General features: G+C 45.9%; 1 protein-coding gene across 1 annotated transcript in view; it reads left to right on the forward strand.

Moving 5' to 3' along the window:
- Nucleotides 1-15776, forward strand: part of SORL1 (sortilin related receptor 1) — a 166024-nt gene that overhangs the window by 59549 nt on the left and 90699 nt on the right. Inside the window, exons 10-12 of the mRNA XM_042959590.1 lie at nt 2621-2738; nt 2952-3025; nt 11257-11345. Of these exons, the coding sequence (XP_042815524.1) occupies nt 2621-2738; nt 2952-3025; nt 11257-11345 (281 nt within the window). The remainder of the gene's footprint in view (nt 1-2620; nt 2739-2951; nt 3026-11256; nt 11346-15776) is intronic.

The following is a 15776-nucleotide window of genomic DNA, read 5'->3' on the forward strand; positions in this document are numbered from 1 at the left end:
AATTTTTATGCGGCGATCTGCCCTTACAGTTCCCAAACTCAGCACCCAGGCACCCGGGGCTGCCGTGGTGAACTCCCAGGGGCACCTGGGATGTTTTTAAGTTTTTAAGGGAAACGCATGACAACGTGATATTTGTTCGTCACCCTGTGAAATGCTGTCTTGAGTTCCTAGTTTCAACATTACTTCATGCTGTATTTCTTTGGGAGGCATCGTTCCTTGGTGAAGCTGGATTTTCTAGCAGGTGATAAGATAAAAAGCAAGTGGGAAAATCAGGGTGGAGCAGGAAATGACATTGGTATGATTCTAAACTTTGAGAGGTTACGTACTACCCATCAGGTACACATATCCCGTATTAAGCAAATGTGGTTATTTAAGAATGAAATAGAAATTTTGTTTTCTCTCTCTTTCTCTTTCTGTGTATATGTATATATGTGTGTGTATATATATATATATACGTGTGTGTGTGTGTGTGTGTGTACATGTATATATACATATGTATATATATATATTTTTTTGAGCTGCTACTAAGTTATTAGAACATGTATACTTACTTAAGTTGCTTGGCCTTAACTACTTAAAAAACAAGTGTTGGTATTTCTTCTGGCCTGAGGCTGCTATAAAAAATTCATGGGGATACTAATTATGTTGTGAACCAGAAAAGTTTTGGAAATTCTGACATTTAAAGTCTCACATTTATGTGGAACTTGGAAAAAAAAAATGCTTTCTTTTTATTTATTTATTTATTTATTTTTTTAATGTTTATTTATTTTTGAGACAGAGGGAGACAGAGTGCTAGTGGGGAGGGGCATAGAGAGAGGGAGACACAGAATCTGAAATAGGCTCCGGGCTCTGAGCTGTCAGCACAGAGCCCGATGCGGGGCTCGAACCCACGAACCGTGAGATCATGACCTGAGCCGAAGCCGGACGCTTAACCGACTGAGCCACCCAGGCGCCCCAAAAAATGCTTTCTTGAATAGAATTTAGGATTCTACAATTTTCCCAATCAGTGGCTCCATCTGAAAAGCTGAGAATATGCAAAGTATTAGTTGGTCTCACTAAAGGGTTCCCCCTCCCCTAGGTGGCTCCTTTCTTGTCCCTTGGAAGAACAGTGCGTTCTTGGCTTTGAGTTCCTTGGCCTTATGTGACACCCCACACCTCCACTTTCGCCTTGCACAAGGGATCTGGGGTATATAAAGTAGGTGGGCAGAAGGAACTCAGAAAAACTCGAGCGGCAGCAGTTCTTGGAAAAACCGTAAGAGTTAGACAGTCACCTGGTCTTTTGGGTTTTTGAATTTTGTTTGTCCACGATTGTGTCGACTCTACTGTATGCTGTATCTGTGGCCATTGGGAAATTTGTTTTGGAGGCTCTTGCTTTCCCCAGGCTTCTCGATTACTCTTCCCTATTTGGCAACAGGTTTCAGCTTACCGCATGGAGTCTAACTTGGGGAAGAGGCAAGGCTATAAGTAGATAAGAGGCAAACAGCCAGGTGCTTCTTTATTCAGGAGTGTCTTCTAGATTTGGGGAGTGTTTCGTGAGTCTGTGTGGATGGGGGTGGGCTGCTTTTGAGTGTCTGCTGGGGGTCTGAGCCCTAGTTTTATAGAATTAGTGGTGTTGTTGAAACTCAGCTTATTCCCCTGACTCGTCTGTTTAGTTATGAGTTGTACAACAGTTGGTCGAACTTTTCGTTTCTGCTTGTGAGTTTAGGTGGTGAAAGAACAGGTTGGTCGGCACATCTTTCTTTGAGACCCAGCCTAACTTGCTCCAGTTTTCATTTGCGAAACTGCGATGCCAGCAAGGTGGACGTTTGTTAGATCCTTTTTTTTATAAAAACCAGCGTATCTTGCAGACCATGTCAACTTTTACCTATTAACGTGAGCGCACCCAAGAGTTACCGTGTCTAGAACACCAGACGTGGCCGGATGACATTCGACCATCCCATTCTGGCCAAGGGAACCGGGCCCGACCACACAGCAAACGGCTTTGTTTGCAGATCTGTTAAAATCCGGATGTGAAGTGGTGGAGGCGAGTTTGAGTAACTCGTTTTGCAGTGGACGTTCATCGCAGGGCCGGTTCTTGGGACGAATGCAGACTGCATCACAATTGTTTTCATGTGGATTTTTAGGTCTCATGTGTTGTACATCTGGGAGCTTTATGACTTCTGATTCTTGGTGTTTCCTCTGACGGCGTTGCGTAAATCCTATTTGCAATTGATCTCTCCTGACTTAAACAACGAGTGCCCTGAAATCATTTCATTTCTCTTCGGTCCCAAATCACGTGAGCGTTATCTCTGGGTAATCTAGAGGGAGTGACAGCTTTCGATCTATTTGAGTTGACACTGATTTCTAATTGCCGTTCTCCGAGAGTCTCCGAAGGAATGTTTTAATTTTATTTTTCTCTTTTCTTCAGCGGGAGGCATTTGTGTAGTTCGGATAATCGCATCCACCTGGGGTGGGAGGGGGGACGGTGCGGGGACAGCTGGGGCGTGAGTTCTGGTTTCCTCTGGGCCAGATTCCCTTTCGCTGTGTGTGGCCGCAATGTCCTCACACGGGCCTCCGTGTTTTGGGGGAGCGGGAGGCATCCTGTCACGTGCTGATGGGGTCTGGAACTTGTGTCCCGTAGCTCGCCCAGGGCTGTTCCCTCCACCTGGCTCAGCGGCTCAGCCAGCTGCTCAACCTTCAGCTCCGGAGGATGCCCATCCTGTCCAAGGAGTCCGCTCCCGGGCTCATCATTGCCACTGGTAGGTCTGCTTTGCTGCTTCTCACTTAGGCGCTGAGCTCTTTGGTTACACGCAGCCGAATACTCGGTGACCACGGACACCTGCCGCGGCAGGTGCCGTTTGTAGTTTGGAGACGTTCTCAGTCGCTAAATACCACTTTGGATTCCTAGCTGGGCAAGGCGGGTATCTGACATATTCTTGAAATTGAAAGTCATTATTCCTCTTGCATTTCAGGGTCAGTGGGAAAGAACTTGGCAAGCAAGACGAACGTGTACATCTCCAGCAGTGCCGGAGCCCGATGGCGAGAGGTCAGCTTCACCCCTGCCCCCCCCCCCCCGACCCCAACCCTGCCCCCAGCCTCAGCCCGTGTTCTTGTTTGTCTGAGAACACGATTGGGCCTCAGCATTTCAGGAACACTTGTGGCCTCAGGTGGAGGTCAATGGCACCAAGTATGACTATAAAATAAAGAGGGGAACCCAGAGCCACACATGAGCGCCCGCTGCGCTGACTTGCGTCCACACCTTGTAATGTGGGCTGGCGATTTTGCCGAAAGATAGCCCTTTGAATCAAAAACAGACCTTTTCTTCCCCCTGCCTTGTAAATGTAACTAAATATCCCAAGAGAACAAAGCAATGCCCAGTTTGCAGGGCCTGGCATGGGGCGGGTACTCAGCATAACGTTTGCAGACCCTGTCGGCAAAGGACGGTGTGGGTATCTGGTGTGAAGCTGGCTGTTTTATTTATTTTTGTATCTTTTTTCGTTAAAACTTTTTAAAAATGTTTGTTTATTTTTGAGAGAGAGAGAGTGCAAGCGAGGGAGGGGCAGAGAGAGAGAGGGAGACACAGAATCCGAAGCAGGTTCCAAGCTCTGAGCTCTCAGCACCGAGCCCGACGCGGGGCTCGAACCCGTGAACTGGGAGAGCGTGACCTGAGCCGAAGTGAGTCGCTCAATCGACTGAGCCACCCAGGTGCCACAGAAGACTGTTTTTACCTTAAGTTCGTAGAGCTACTTTGGGTCCTTAGGCACTGATCATACTAGTTCTGAAAGTAGAACTCGCTTTATAGTCCCAAAATGTTCATCCAGCCATTGGATGGACATTAGAGAATTGCCAAACTTGTTTAAAAAAAAAAAAAAATGAGAAACAACGCTTTCAGCAGCCTCCCATGCCAAGGGGTTGCTTTCAGGGGCACTCTCCTGCCCGTGTGGGGAGCCACCAGGAGATCGCAACAGACTACTGGGCAAGAATTTAACTGAGTACGTCCCGCATGATGTCAGGAGGGATTTAGCGTTCTCAGAAGAGCCAGCATCCTCACGGTGCTTCTTATTGGGGAATGTGATATGTACACGTTCATATTTACTTCTTTATTTATTGTTATTGTTTTTTCTTTGAGCGAGAGAGAGAGGGTGCAAGTGATCCAGGGGGAGACTGAGGCAGAGAGAGAGAGAGAGAATCCCAGGAGGGGCAGAGGGAATGAGAGAGAGAGAGAGAGAGAGAGAGAGAGGGAGAGAGAGAGAGAGAGAGAGAAAGGCAGGGCTCACCCAAAGTGGGGCTCGTGTTTATCCAATGAGGGGCTTGAGCTCACTCGATGTGGGACTTGAACTCACGAACCGTGAGATCATGACCTGAGCCTAAGTCAGATGCTTAATGTCTGAGCCACGCAGGCGCCCTGTACACATTTATATTTAAATATGTACTATGTGAAGCATTAATAATACCCGATGTTTGTTTGGCTTCTGTACAGTTTACAGAGACCTAGCACCTCTCTCCTACGAGGTAGGGCTTACCGTCCTTCAGGCTGAGGGATCTGGGACCGAGACGTCGTGTGTGCACGTAAATAAAGAACCATCCAGGGGCGCCTGGGTGGCTCAGTTGGTTAAGTGGCCGACTTCGGCTCAGGTTATGATCTCACGGTCTGTGAGTTCGAGCCCCGCATCAGGCTCTGTGCTGACAGCTCAGAGCCTGGAGCCTGTTTCAGGTTCTGTGTCTCCCTCTCTCTCTGCCCCTCCCCTGTTCACGCTCTGTCTCTCTCTGTCTCAAAAATAAATGTTAACAAAAAAAAAAAAAAAAAAAAAGAACCATCCAGGATGGTGGAGAACATAACTCCGTGTTCGGGTGAGAGATGTCGTTCAGGCCCAGGAGTCAAAAAGCGTGAACAGTTTGGAGTGTGGGGGGCATCCTTGCGCCACCCCCTTGGGAAGGATTAAACAGCTGGCTTTCCTCTTCTGGGGAGCCAGACCTTCCTTTTGAAACGGGGTGTTCTCTCCTCAGCGGATAGGCTTGTGGTTTGTTTTGGACATTCTGATGCCGGTGTCCTCTGGGATTTGAACATCTGCGAGTGCTCTCCTTCAGGGTAGAAAACAGTGGCTTGTTCCTTCTCCAGTGAAGCAGTGTCATGTGGCCAATGCTTGGGCCACTCTTGTGCCTCCTGCCAGGCATGCTTCATGCCCGCCAAGAGCAGGCATTGCACAAGGGATCTTATTTTTGGAAGGAGGGGAGAGGAGGGTTGAGACTGCGTCTGTGCGAGTGGGCATCTGAGTGCGCTCAGGCGGTGTTCGCATGGGACAGTCTGGGGGTTTGAAGGGCATGGGTGGTGACAGGGGAAGTGTGAGATAGAAATGCGGTGGGTAGAGGCTGCCCAGAAAATTGGTGACTATACTTCTCGTTCCCTTCCCGGTACTCATGAGTAGCGTAAATTCCCCGATCCCGAGTTCTTTTCTGTGCCGTCTTTCCTTACCTTTATCTGTTGAGGACAGTAAACTCTGCATAGGAAAGGGTACCGTTTGATCAGAATTGGTCACCATCCCTAAACCGTCGCCGACCCCACAGTTAAGACAACAAGCGTTTCTGTCCCTCCCCAAAGTATCTTTCTTCCCCCTTCGCAGTCCATCCTTCTCTTGACCTCGTCCCTGCCAGATTATTAGTTAGCGTTTTCTAGAATTTTATATAAATGGATTCATAATATGCCACCCGTTTGCCTGGCTTCTGTCCCTCGTCGTGGTGATTTTGAGGTGTATTCATGAGGTTTCATGTATCAGGGGCTCTTTCCCATTTTGTTGTTGATTGGTGTCCCACTGTAGGGATATTCTACAATTTGTTTATCCATTCGTCTGTTGATGGGCATTACAGTTTTTGCCGATTATAAATTATAGCGGTTATAACATTTGATTACGTGCTTTTTTTTTTTTTTTTTTTTTTTTTAGCTACATATTTCTATTTCTTCTGGGCCGATACCTCAGAATGGAATGACTGGACAGCTTAGTGGGTCTTATGTTTAACTTTTTAAGGAATTACCAAATTGTTTTCCCAAGTGGATGTACCATTTTACATTTCGACCAACAGTGTGTGAGAGTTGTGAATGCTTCAGGTCCACGCCAACACTTGGTATGGTCAGTCTTTTTAATTTTAGACAGTTTTTTTTTTTTTTTAATTTTTTTTAATTTTTTAACTTTTTTTTATTCTTATTTTTGAGACAGAGAGAGACAGAGCATGAACGGGGGAGGGTCAGAGAGAGGGAGACACAGAATCTGAAACAGGCTCCAGGCTCTGAGCTGTCAGCACAGAGCCCGACGCGGGGTTCAAACTCACGGACCGTGAGAACATGACCTGAGCCAAAGTCGGCCGCCTAACCGACTGAGCCACCCAGGCGCCCCTAGACAGTTTAATGAGTATGCAATGATGTCTCATCACGGTTTTTAAAAAATGTTTATTTAGTTTTGAGAGAGGGAGAGAGAGAGAGAGCGTGAGCAGGGTAGGGGCAGAGAGAGAGGGAGGGAATTCCAAGCAGGCTCCTTGCTTTCAATGCAGAGTCCTCTTTGGGGCTCAAACTTATGAACTGTCAGACTATGTATGGCCTGAGCTGAAATCAAGAGTTGGCCACTTAACCAATTGAACCACCCAGCACCCCTCATTGTGTGTTTTAAAATTTTTTTAAATTTATTTTCTAAAATTTATTTTGAGAGAGAGAGAGAGAGCATAGCAGGTGAGGGGCAGAGAGAGGGGGAGAGACAGAATCCCAAACAGTCTCCATGCTGTCAGCACAGAGTCCGATGCGGGCTTGAACCCATGAACCATGCGATCATAACCTGAGCCAAAATCAAGAGTCAGGCTCAGTCTGACTGAGCCACCCAGGCATCCCCCTCATCATGGTCTTAATTGGCCTTTCCTTGGTGACTAATGATGCTGAGCTTCTTCTCATATGCTCATTGGCTATTTAAAAATCATGCTGTGCAGTGTTCACATCTTATACCTATTTTACTTTAGTTTGTTTTAATTAAAAAAATTTTTTAAAATGTTTTTGTTATTTTTGAGAGAGAGAGATCGTCACGCGTGAGCTGGGGAGGGCCAGAGGGAGGGAGGCAGAGGATCTGAGGCAGGCTCTTCGCTGACAGCAGAGAGCCCGACGCTGGGCTTGAACTCCAGGAACCATGAGATCATGACCCGAGCCAAAGTCAGACGCTTAACCAACTGAGCCACCCAGGTGTCCCACTTGCCTTTTATTTATTTATTTTTTTTGATGATTATAGTGGACACCATGTATTGTTGGCTGATAGATGTTACTCCTGACTGTCCAGAAAGTTAGACGAGTCTGGGAGGTCCTGGGACCTTTTCTTTGTGAGCCTGGATAAATCTTCTGTGCCCTTCGGAGCTGAGGTTTTCCCCATCTGAAATTGGGTAGTTGGTTTAGAATTATAAAATAACAGCCTGTCAGAGCCGACCAGGGTCCTTATGTGTCAGCATCGATGATGAGACTGAGGCCCCCGCACGGTGTCTGGACCGGGTCGAGGGCCAGTCTCCTGAGCACCCGCCGCCCCTCCGTGTCCCACAGAATCTGCATGAGTGGGTGGGTTTATGGGAGAAGATGAAGTGGCAAGACGGAGCAGGGGCAGCACAGGCCGTGGGCTGGGATAGCCCTGGAGCCATTACTTAATTGTCGAACGGAATTCAAGAGTCGGATGCTTAACTGATTGAGCCACCCAGGTGCCCCAGAATACTTTTTAAAAAGAGATTTGAAGTACCATTTTTTAAAAGTTTATTTATTTATTTTGAGGGAGGGAGGGAGGGAGGGAGGGAGGGAGAGAGAGAGAGAGAGAGAGAGAGAGAGAGAGAGAGAGAGATAGATCACAAGCAGGGGAAGGGCAGAGAGAGAAGGAGAAAGAATCCCAAGGAGGCTCCACACTGTCCGCACAGAGCCCGACTCAGAGCTTGAAACCATGAACTGTGAGATCACCCAGCCAAAATCACGAGTCAGATGCTTAACTGACTGAGCCACCCAGGCGCCCCTCAGAATACTGGTGACACCCAATGTTGGGGGAGTTTCCCCTCACAAGGAGCAGTTCTCCAATTCTCTGGACACCAACTGGATGTCCTACACTTGAGTCCTACACTCCAGCTAGCTGGAGTCAGCACAGACCCCGAAGGTTAAGGGTTCAGTCTCGTGAGACTGAGCCCCACCCCACCTCACCTCTCATGCTAATTGCAAGGTACAGGTTGTCACTTATTCTTCTGACTGAGCAGCTTATAAATAGGACGTTCCTATGAACCACCTCCCCCCCCCCCCCCGCCCCCGCCGCCCCGCCCCGCAAGCTTCTTGGGTTCCATAATTTGCTAGAATGGCTGACAGAATTCAAGGAAATATTTACTTACGTCCATCAGTTTATTATGCAGGATATTACAAAGGCTATAGATGAGTAGCTGGATGAAGAGGTACATAGGGCAAGGTCCAGAAGGGTCCTGAGCTAGGAGCTTCTGTCCTCGTGGAGGTGAGATGTGCCAGCCTCCCAGCATGTGGATGTCTCCATCAACCTGGGAGCTCTTCACATCTTTCAGTTTAGGGGATTTTTTAATTTTTATTTTTGCTAAAAAAATTTTTTTTTTTTTAACATTTATTTATTTTTGAAACAGAGAGAGAGAGCGCGCGCGCGCGCGTATGAGCGAGCATGAGCGGGGGAGGGGCAGAGAGAGAGGGAGACACAGAATCTGAAACAGGCCCCGGGCTCCGAGCTGTGAGCACAGAACCCGACGTGGGGCTCCCAACTCGTGGACTGCAAGATCGTGACCTGAGTCGGATACCCAACTGACTGAGCCACCCAGGAGCCCCAGGGATGTTTTTTTTTAACGGTGGCTTCATCATTTAGGCATGATTGATTATGAACTTAGACTCTCCAGCTCTCTGTCCTTTCCCCAGGGGATGGGGTGGGGCTGAAAGTTTCAGGCTTCTAATCGTGTTTAGCTTTTCTGGTAGCCAGCCCCTGTACTGTCCAGGGGTCCACCGAGAGTCACCTTATTAGAACAAAGGACTCTCCTATCATCCAGGAAGTTCTGAGGGATATAGGATATGTAAGATACACATCACTCCCATCAGGAAGTTACAAGGTTTTTAAGAGCTCTGACCAGGAGCTGGGAATGAAGACCAAAGTACATAATTTTTTTCATTATCGTACCATCACATACATGATATGGTATTTACATTGTTTGATTCTTGACTATTATACTAATCTCGAATTACTGGGATAAACTCGATTTCATTATGATATATTATCCTGATTAAAAAATTTTTTTTAATGTTCATTTATTTTTGAGAGAGGGAGAGACAGAGTGCAAGCTGGGGAGGGGCAGAGAGAGAGAGAGAGAGAGAGAGAGAGAGAGAGTGAGACACAGAATCCGAAGCAGGCTCCGGGCTCCGAGCTACCCGCACAGAGCCTGACGCGGGGGGTTGAACTAACGAATCGTGAGATCATGATCTGAGCCAAAGTCGGACGCTCAACCAACTGAGCCACCCAGGCGCCCCGATATATTATCCTTATTATATAAGGTTAGGTTTGAGTCGCTAATACTTTGTTACAGATTTTTACATTATTCACGAGAGAGATATTGGTCTGCTTTTTTTTTTTTTTTTTGTAATGTCTTTTCAAGTTTTGGTGTTAGGGTTGGGCTGGTGTCATAGAACAAGTTGAGCAGTGATTCCTCTTTTATGTAAAAGTGGTGTTATTTTTTTTTCTTGAATAATTAACCAGTGAATGTATCTCGACCTAGAGTCGTCTTCTGTTTTTTTTTATTTTTTATTTTTTAAATTTTTTTCAAATTTATTTTTAGTAGCACATTTTTATTCTTGGGAGTCTTCTTGGGAATGTTTTGGTTAGAAATTCAATTTCTCTGGCAGATAGAGAACTATTCAGATTTTCTACGACTTGTGTCTGTCTTGGTGAGTTTCATCTAAGTTATTGAATTTATTGGGTTAAAATGACTCAAGGTATTAATTTTTTTTAATCTCTATAGGATCTGTGGTGATAACCTGTTTTCATTCCTGATATTGATAATTTGTGTGTTTTTTTTTTCTATTTTGCTTTTATTAGTTTAGTTACTGGTTTGTCAATATTATTGATCGTTTTAAAGAACATGCTTTTGGCTTTGTCTCTGTTCGTTCTTTTGTTGATTTCTGCTCTTTTGTATTGTCTTTAACGTTATTTACTTCGGATTTACTTTGCTTTTCTTCTTGTAGTTTTTTTGGTGTAACTTTAGGTCACTGATTTTAGATATTTTTCCTAATAGAAACATTTAAAGCTGTAAGTTTTCCTCTAAATACTGTGTTAGCTACGGCCACAAATTTTAGAGATGTTATAATTTTGCTGTCACTCAGTTCAGAATATTTTTTAATGTTCCCCTTTAAAGTTGAGATGTAATTCACATACCATAAAATTCACCATTTTATTTATTTACTTATTTTATTTATTGGGTGTGGAACCCAATATAGGTCTTGAACTCATGACCCTGAGATCAAAACCGGAACTTAACTGACTGAGCCACCCAGGTGCCCAAGACTGTTACCATTTAACATAATTATTGATATAGTTGGATTTAGGTCCATGATTTTATGTATGTATATATGATCTTTATTTTTTATTCCTCTGTTCTTCCTTTACTGCCTTTTTAATATTATTTAGATAGTTTTGGCATTCTACTTTTACTTAGGTATTGTCTTTTTTATTATATTTCTTTATATTTTTTAAATTATTTATTTTCAGAGAACATGGGAGGGGCAGAGAGAGAGAGGGATAGATAGAATCCCAAGCAGGCCCCACCCTATTAGTGTGGAGCCTGACGTGGGGCTTGAACCCAGGAACCATGAGATAATGACCTGAGCCAAAAGCAAGAGTCAGTTTCTTAACCGACTGAGCCACCCAGGCGCCCCTCCAGTTGGTTAATTTTTAATCTCTGGTTGGTGAGAGTAGATTTGGGTTTGACTCCTGCCTCTACTGTTTATAGTCAGCCCCTTTAATGTGAACCCTACTTTCTTCATTTGTGAAAAAAAAAAAAAAAATTAGGATATGAGAACTTGCTGTCCTATCCCAGCATCGTGTGGAGCAAACGAGGTAATGGATGTGAATGTGCCCTGAAAACCAAAACATTGTATTCAAGTGGTTGGTGTTGCTGCTGCGTTTTCATGTGTGTGCCCGTGTATGTGTGTGCCTGTGTGGCGTGCATGGTTTCTGCCCAGTCACCTCCACAGCGGTGGCATCAGCGCTGGCTTTTCCTCTTTAGGCACTTCCTGGACCTCACTACTATACTTGGGGAGATCATGGCGGCATCATCATGGCCATCGCCCAGGGCATGGAAACCAATGAGCTGAAGTAAGTGTTTCCGATGAAGCTTTTTCTTTTAACGTCACGCTGTACTCCCCAAAATTTAAGTCTGTGAGTATAAGCGGATTATCTTTCTACAGCCCTAGATTGTTGACGGCACAGTTTATGACCTCAGCGTAATAACCCCCCATTTCTAATAGGGGGATGATAATCTGCCCTTCCTATCTCAAGGGGGTATCATAAGGAACAGATGAAATAATTTTATTGAGCCTACAAAGGACAGCTCTCTATAAATGTGAATTAATAATGACCAAACAATTAACTAGGGACTTTAACTTGTCTTTCTTTGCTCTGTGTGTGACATAGAATGAGCGATAATAAAAACAGTCGATAAATGATAATAGTACCTGAGTAATCATTTCAGAATGCATTCTACGTGGTAATCAGTTGACTTCTGCTGTGATCCATTTGGTTTTGGGATTCATAGGAACAGACCTAGAAGGGACATTTGGGGTTAACTGCTTCATGTTGTAAATGAGAAAACTGAGGCTTAGTAAGGTAAGGTAGCTTGCCGAGGATTCCCACATCTGTTAGTGACAGGCCGGACTGGTACTCATGTTAAATTGCATTCTGTACTCTTTGCAGATGTATTGCTCTGAAAAGCAAAAACGTCAAGGGTCTGTAAACTCTGCCTGCGTAAGTCTGCTTTTATCGGAACCACTTCTTTGATTATTTTTGTCTGAGTTAGGACAAAAGTTAGTTTTGTTAACGTTACGCCAGGGCACACGGGCTGTCACTTCTCCCTATTTTTAAAAAAATGAGCCTGTGGCTCAGTTGGTTGAGCATCCGATTTCAGCTCAGGTCATGATCCCATGGTTTGTGAGTTCGAGCCCTGCATCGGGCTCTGTGCTGACAGCTCCCTCTCTCTCTGTGTCTCCCTCTCTCTCTGCCCCTCCCCTGCTCATGCTCATGCTCCCTCTCTCTCTCTCAAAAATAAATGTTAAAAATTAAAAGAAAGTTTATTTATTTTGAGAGAGAGAGAGAGGGAGAGCTAGAGCGCACATGCACGCATGCTAATTGAGGAGTGGCAGAGAGAGAGGGAGACAGAGAATCCCAAGCAGGCTCCTCTCTGTCAGCACAGGGCCTGACACGGGGCTTGAACCCGCAAACCGTGAGGTCATGACCTGGGCCAAAATGAAGAGTTGGACGCTTAACCATCTGAGCCACCCAGGCGCCCTCCCAGTTTTGAGCTGAACCCACAAGATGTATTACTAACGGAGGTGGAGAGGCTTCACTAATCATCTTGTTTAATGCAAAGAAGAAAGCCTTCTTTTCCTTTGCTCCTTTTAGAAACAGGGTTCAGCAGCAAGAGAGAGGTGGGTGGTTTGAAAAAAGAGGCCTTAGCATCTGGTTTCCCCTGTGGTGAATTTGCCCTGTGCTGAGGAGCCTGGCCTCAAAGAAGCAGAGAGAAGCCAAGTCCTGGCGTCTGGCTGTTCTCCAGTCCGTATGGCCCTGGTCAGCTGCTTCTCTCGAGCCAGGAGTCAGAAGCCCTGTTTGTACGCAGCACTGTATTCGCATTCCGATTGGTGTTTGCTCCCATGAGGACAGTCACCGAGCGCTGTGCTTCCCACATCTGAGCTGCCATTTATTTACCTATCCGTCCACTTATTTATTTATCCATCAATTATCAGTTTGCATCTCACGTGCTTAGCAAACCTGAATCGTGCCGGGTACTGAGTCTCTAAAATAAGATGTTTCCCCTCACTCGGAAGGAGTCCATCCTCCAGGACTAAGATCCCCAGGCCAACAAACGGTGTGACGGTTGGGGCACTGCTGTGTGAGACATATGGTAGGGGACACAGTTTGGCTTCCTGTGCGTCCCATGCCGTTGTTTGAGTGGCAGTCCGATCGTAGAGTCAGTTTCTGGTTCTCCTCGTTTAACTTCTCTGCAGGTTCCATTTGCATTCCGGGCTGGCTTCACGGAAGCCGTTCGCGTGACTCTGGTCCTCTCACACCATCTGTCGGTGCACCCGTGCTCCGGGAACACAGTGTCATTGCTGCACTAGCAGGAGCGGCACATGGTCAGGAAAACAAACCTGCTGCCAGAAAATCACTGTGCCTTCCCCAGACACTTAAAAGTGACCGCGGGGTTGTGGACTGGAGGGTTTGTGGGCACTGTGGCGCCTTTGTATTGCTCCGGGGTGTTTGGAGGCATCTGTATGGGTGGCTCAAATAAAGCACGTGCAAATACGAGAATATTTTCAGGCCTCCTAGTGACAGGTGCATGTGTCCCGAATAGGAGTCTGAGCTTGGCCTAAATCTCTGTAGCCACCTGGCATTTACTTAGTATGTTGCTTTCAGAGGTTTTTGTTTGGGTTTGGTTTTTGGGTTTTTTGTGGTAGTGGTGGTTTTGTTTTGTTTTCTGCTTCTCCTGCTTCTTTGCTTTTGACCTGTCACCCTGTGCCATCCGCTTCATCAGAAGAGAAGCAGGAAATAATACTATGGTTAGTTCATATCCTCAGACTGCAGTGTCGACTTACTGTGATACCTGAGCACAAACAGAGGATTTCTGTTGCAGGTCTAGATGTGTTGGGCCCCTTCAAGTCTGGCCTCCCCGACCACTGTGATCGCTCTCCTGGAGTCTCGCAGCATTTATTGTCTGTCTTATTATTTGGGCATTGATCACATATGGACGTCCTTCGCTAGTTACCCTTTCGTTATATGCCTGACTTTTTCAACTCATTAACAATACTCTTTTGCCCAGTATTTCTATTCTGTAAAGGCTAGCAGGTGCTTAGTCAGTGTTTGATTGTTCAATAAATAGGTCATGCACACTTAGTCTTGCAAGATTGCCTATTTCTTTACCGATTTATTTAAGCATTTATTTGTTTTTGAGAGACAGAGCACGAGCAGGGGAGGGGCAGGGAGAGGAGAAAGCACAGAATCCAAAGCAGGCTCCAGGCTCCAAGCTGTCAGCACAGAGCCTGACACGGGGCTTGAACCCATGAACTGTGAGATCTGAGCTGAAGTTGGACGCTTAACCAACTGAGCCGCTCAGGCGCCCCTCTTTACTGATTTATAAAACCAGAAGGGGTGCGGGACTGTGGCAGGTGCACGGCTCTGAGGGGACCGCTCCCACAGTGCTCTGCCTAAATGGCAATTGCTGGAACTCAAGTAGGAGTGGCAGGGGGTGGGGGTTGGTCCCCCAGATATGTGCAACCCAGAGGCATCAGGGCTAGCCCAGTCTACCTTCCTCACTTTTCACATAAGGAAATAATGTGACTTGTCAGTAGTTAGGGCCCAAGCTGGAACTCGAGCATATTTCTGTTAGATAATCATTTCACGTCAATTACGCGAACATTTGTTGAACGCGTGCAATGAACCAGACGCGGTTCTAGGTACGGAGGATGCAGAGGCGAGTGAGGCATCATTCAGGAGCTGCCTGTGCCCACTGTGGCTCTGTTATGTCTCTGAGCCAGCTACAAAGAGAGGCCAGGGGAAGGACCTGTTTCGAAAGGGAGCTTCCTGACACAAAGCCTTAGGGAAGAAAGCCATCATCAGGAACAACAGGAACTCTCGTAAGAGTTTCAGTAGGGACAGAGGTTGGAACATTGCTTAATGTAAGAGTTAGGTTTTTGTTTCGTCTTGTTTTGATGGTGGTTCTTTTAAATTATTCACATCTGGGGTGCCTGGGTGGCTCAGTCGGTTAAGCGTCTGGCTTCGGCTCGGGTCATGATCTCACGGTTCGGGGGGTTCGAGCCCTGCGTCGGGCTCTGTGCTGACAGGTCAGAGCCTGGAGCCTGCTTCGGATTCTGTGTCTCCCTCTCTCTCTCTGCCCCTTCCCCGCTTGCGCTCTGTCTCTCTCTCCCTCTCTCTCTCTCTCAAATCTACATTAAAAAAAATTTAAACTATTCACGTCTTTCTTTCCCTGATTAGCACAGATACTAAGAGTCGGCCATTACTTGTTCAGCTCCTGCCTGGACTCTCCTCTGAGGCTGTTACCTTTGTTATTGTTAATTGAAACTGAGAGCAAGAAGTGGAACCCTGTATTTTTTGCTCTTGTGTCTGCATGTCTGAAATGAGTAAATAAGAACCCCTTCTGGGGATTCAGCTTCATTCGATCAGCACGTTGTCACCGTGAACCTGCTCGGGATGCACGGTTTTCTTGTGTATAATCGGTGTGTTCTTCAGAGAAGGGGCTGCTGTGTTCTTCCACTCTGATAAAACAAAACAAAACAAAGCAAAACAAAACAAAACAAAACAAAACAAAAACCCAAACACAGGTTTGCTGACTTGATCATGAAGGACAAGATCATTTTCCGTTTCTTCTAGGCAGGTTTACCTGCCAGCAAAAGGCTATTCTTGGTAGTTTACTAATAATATTTTGGACTCGCCCAAAAGCGTCTTTCCTCACAGATTTTTAAAAAAAAATTTTTTTTTAACGTTTATTTACTTTTGAGACAGAGAGAGACAGAACAT

The sequence above is a fragment of the Panthera tigris genome, chromosome D1, assembly GCF_018350195.1.
Source record: "Panthera tigris isolate Pti1 chromosome D1, P.tigris_Pti1_mat1.1, whole genome shotgun sequence".
NCBI classification, from domain to species: domain Eukaryota; kingdom Metazoa; phylum Chordata; class Mammalia; order Carnivora; family Felidae; genus Panthera; species Panthera tigris.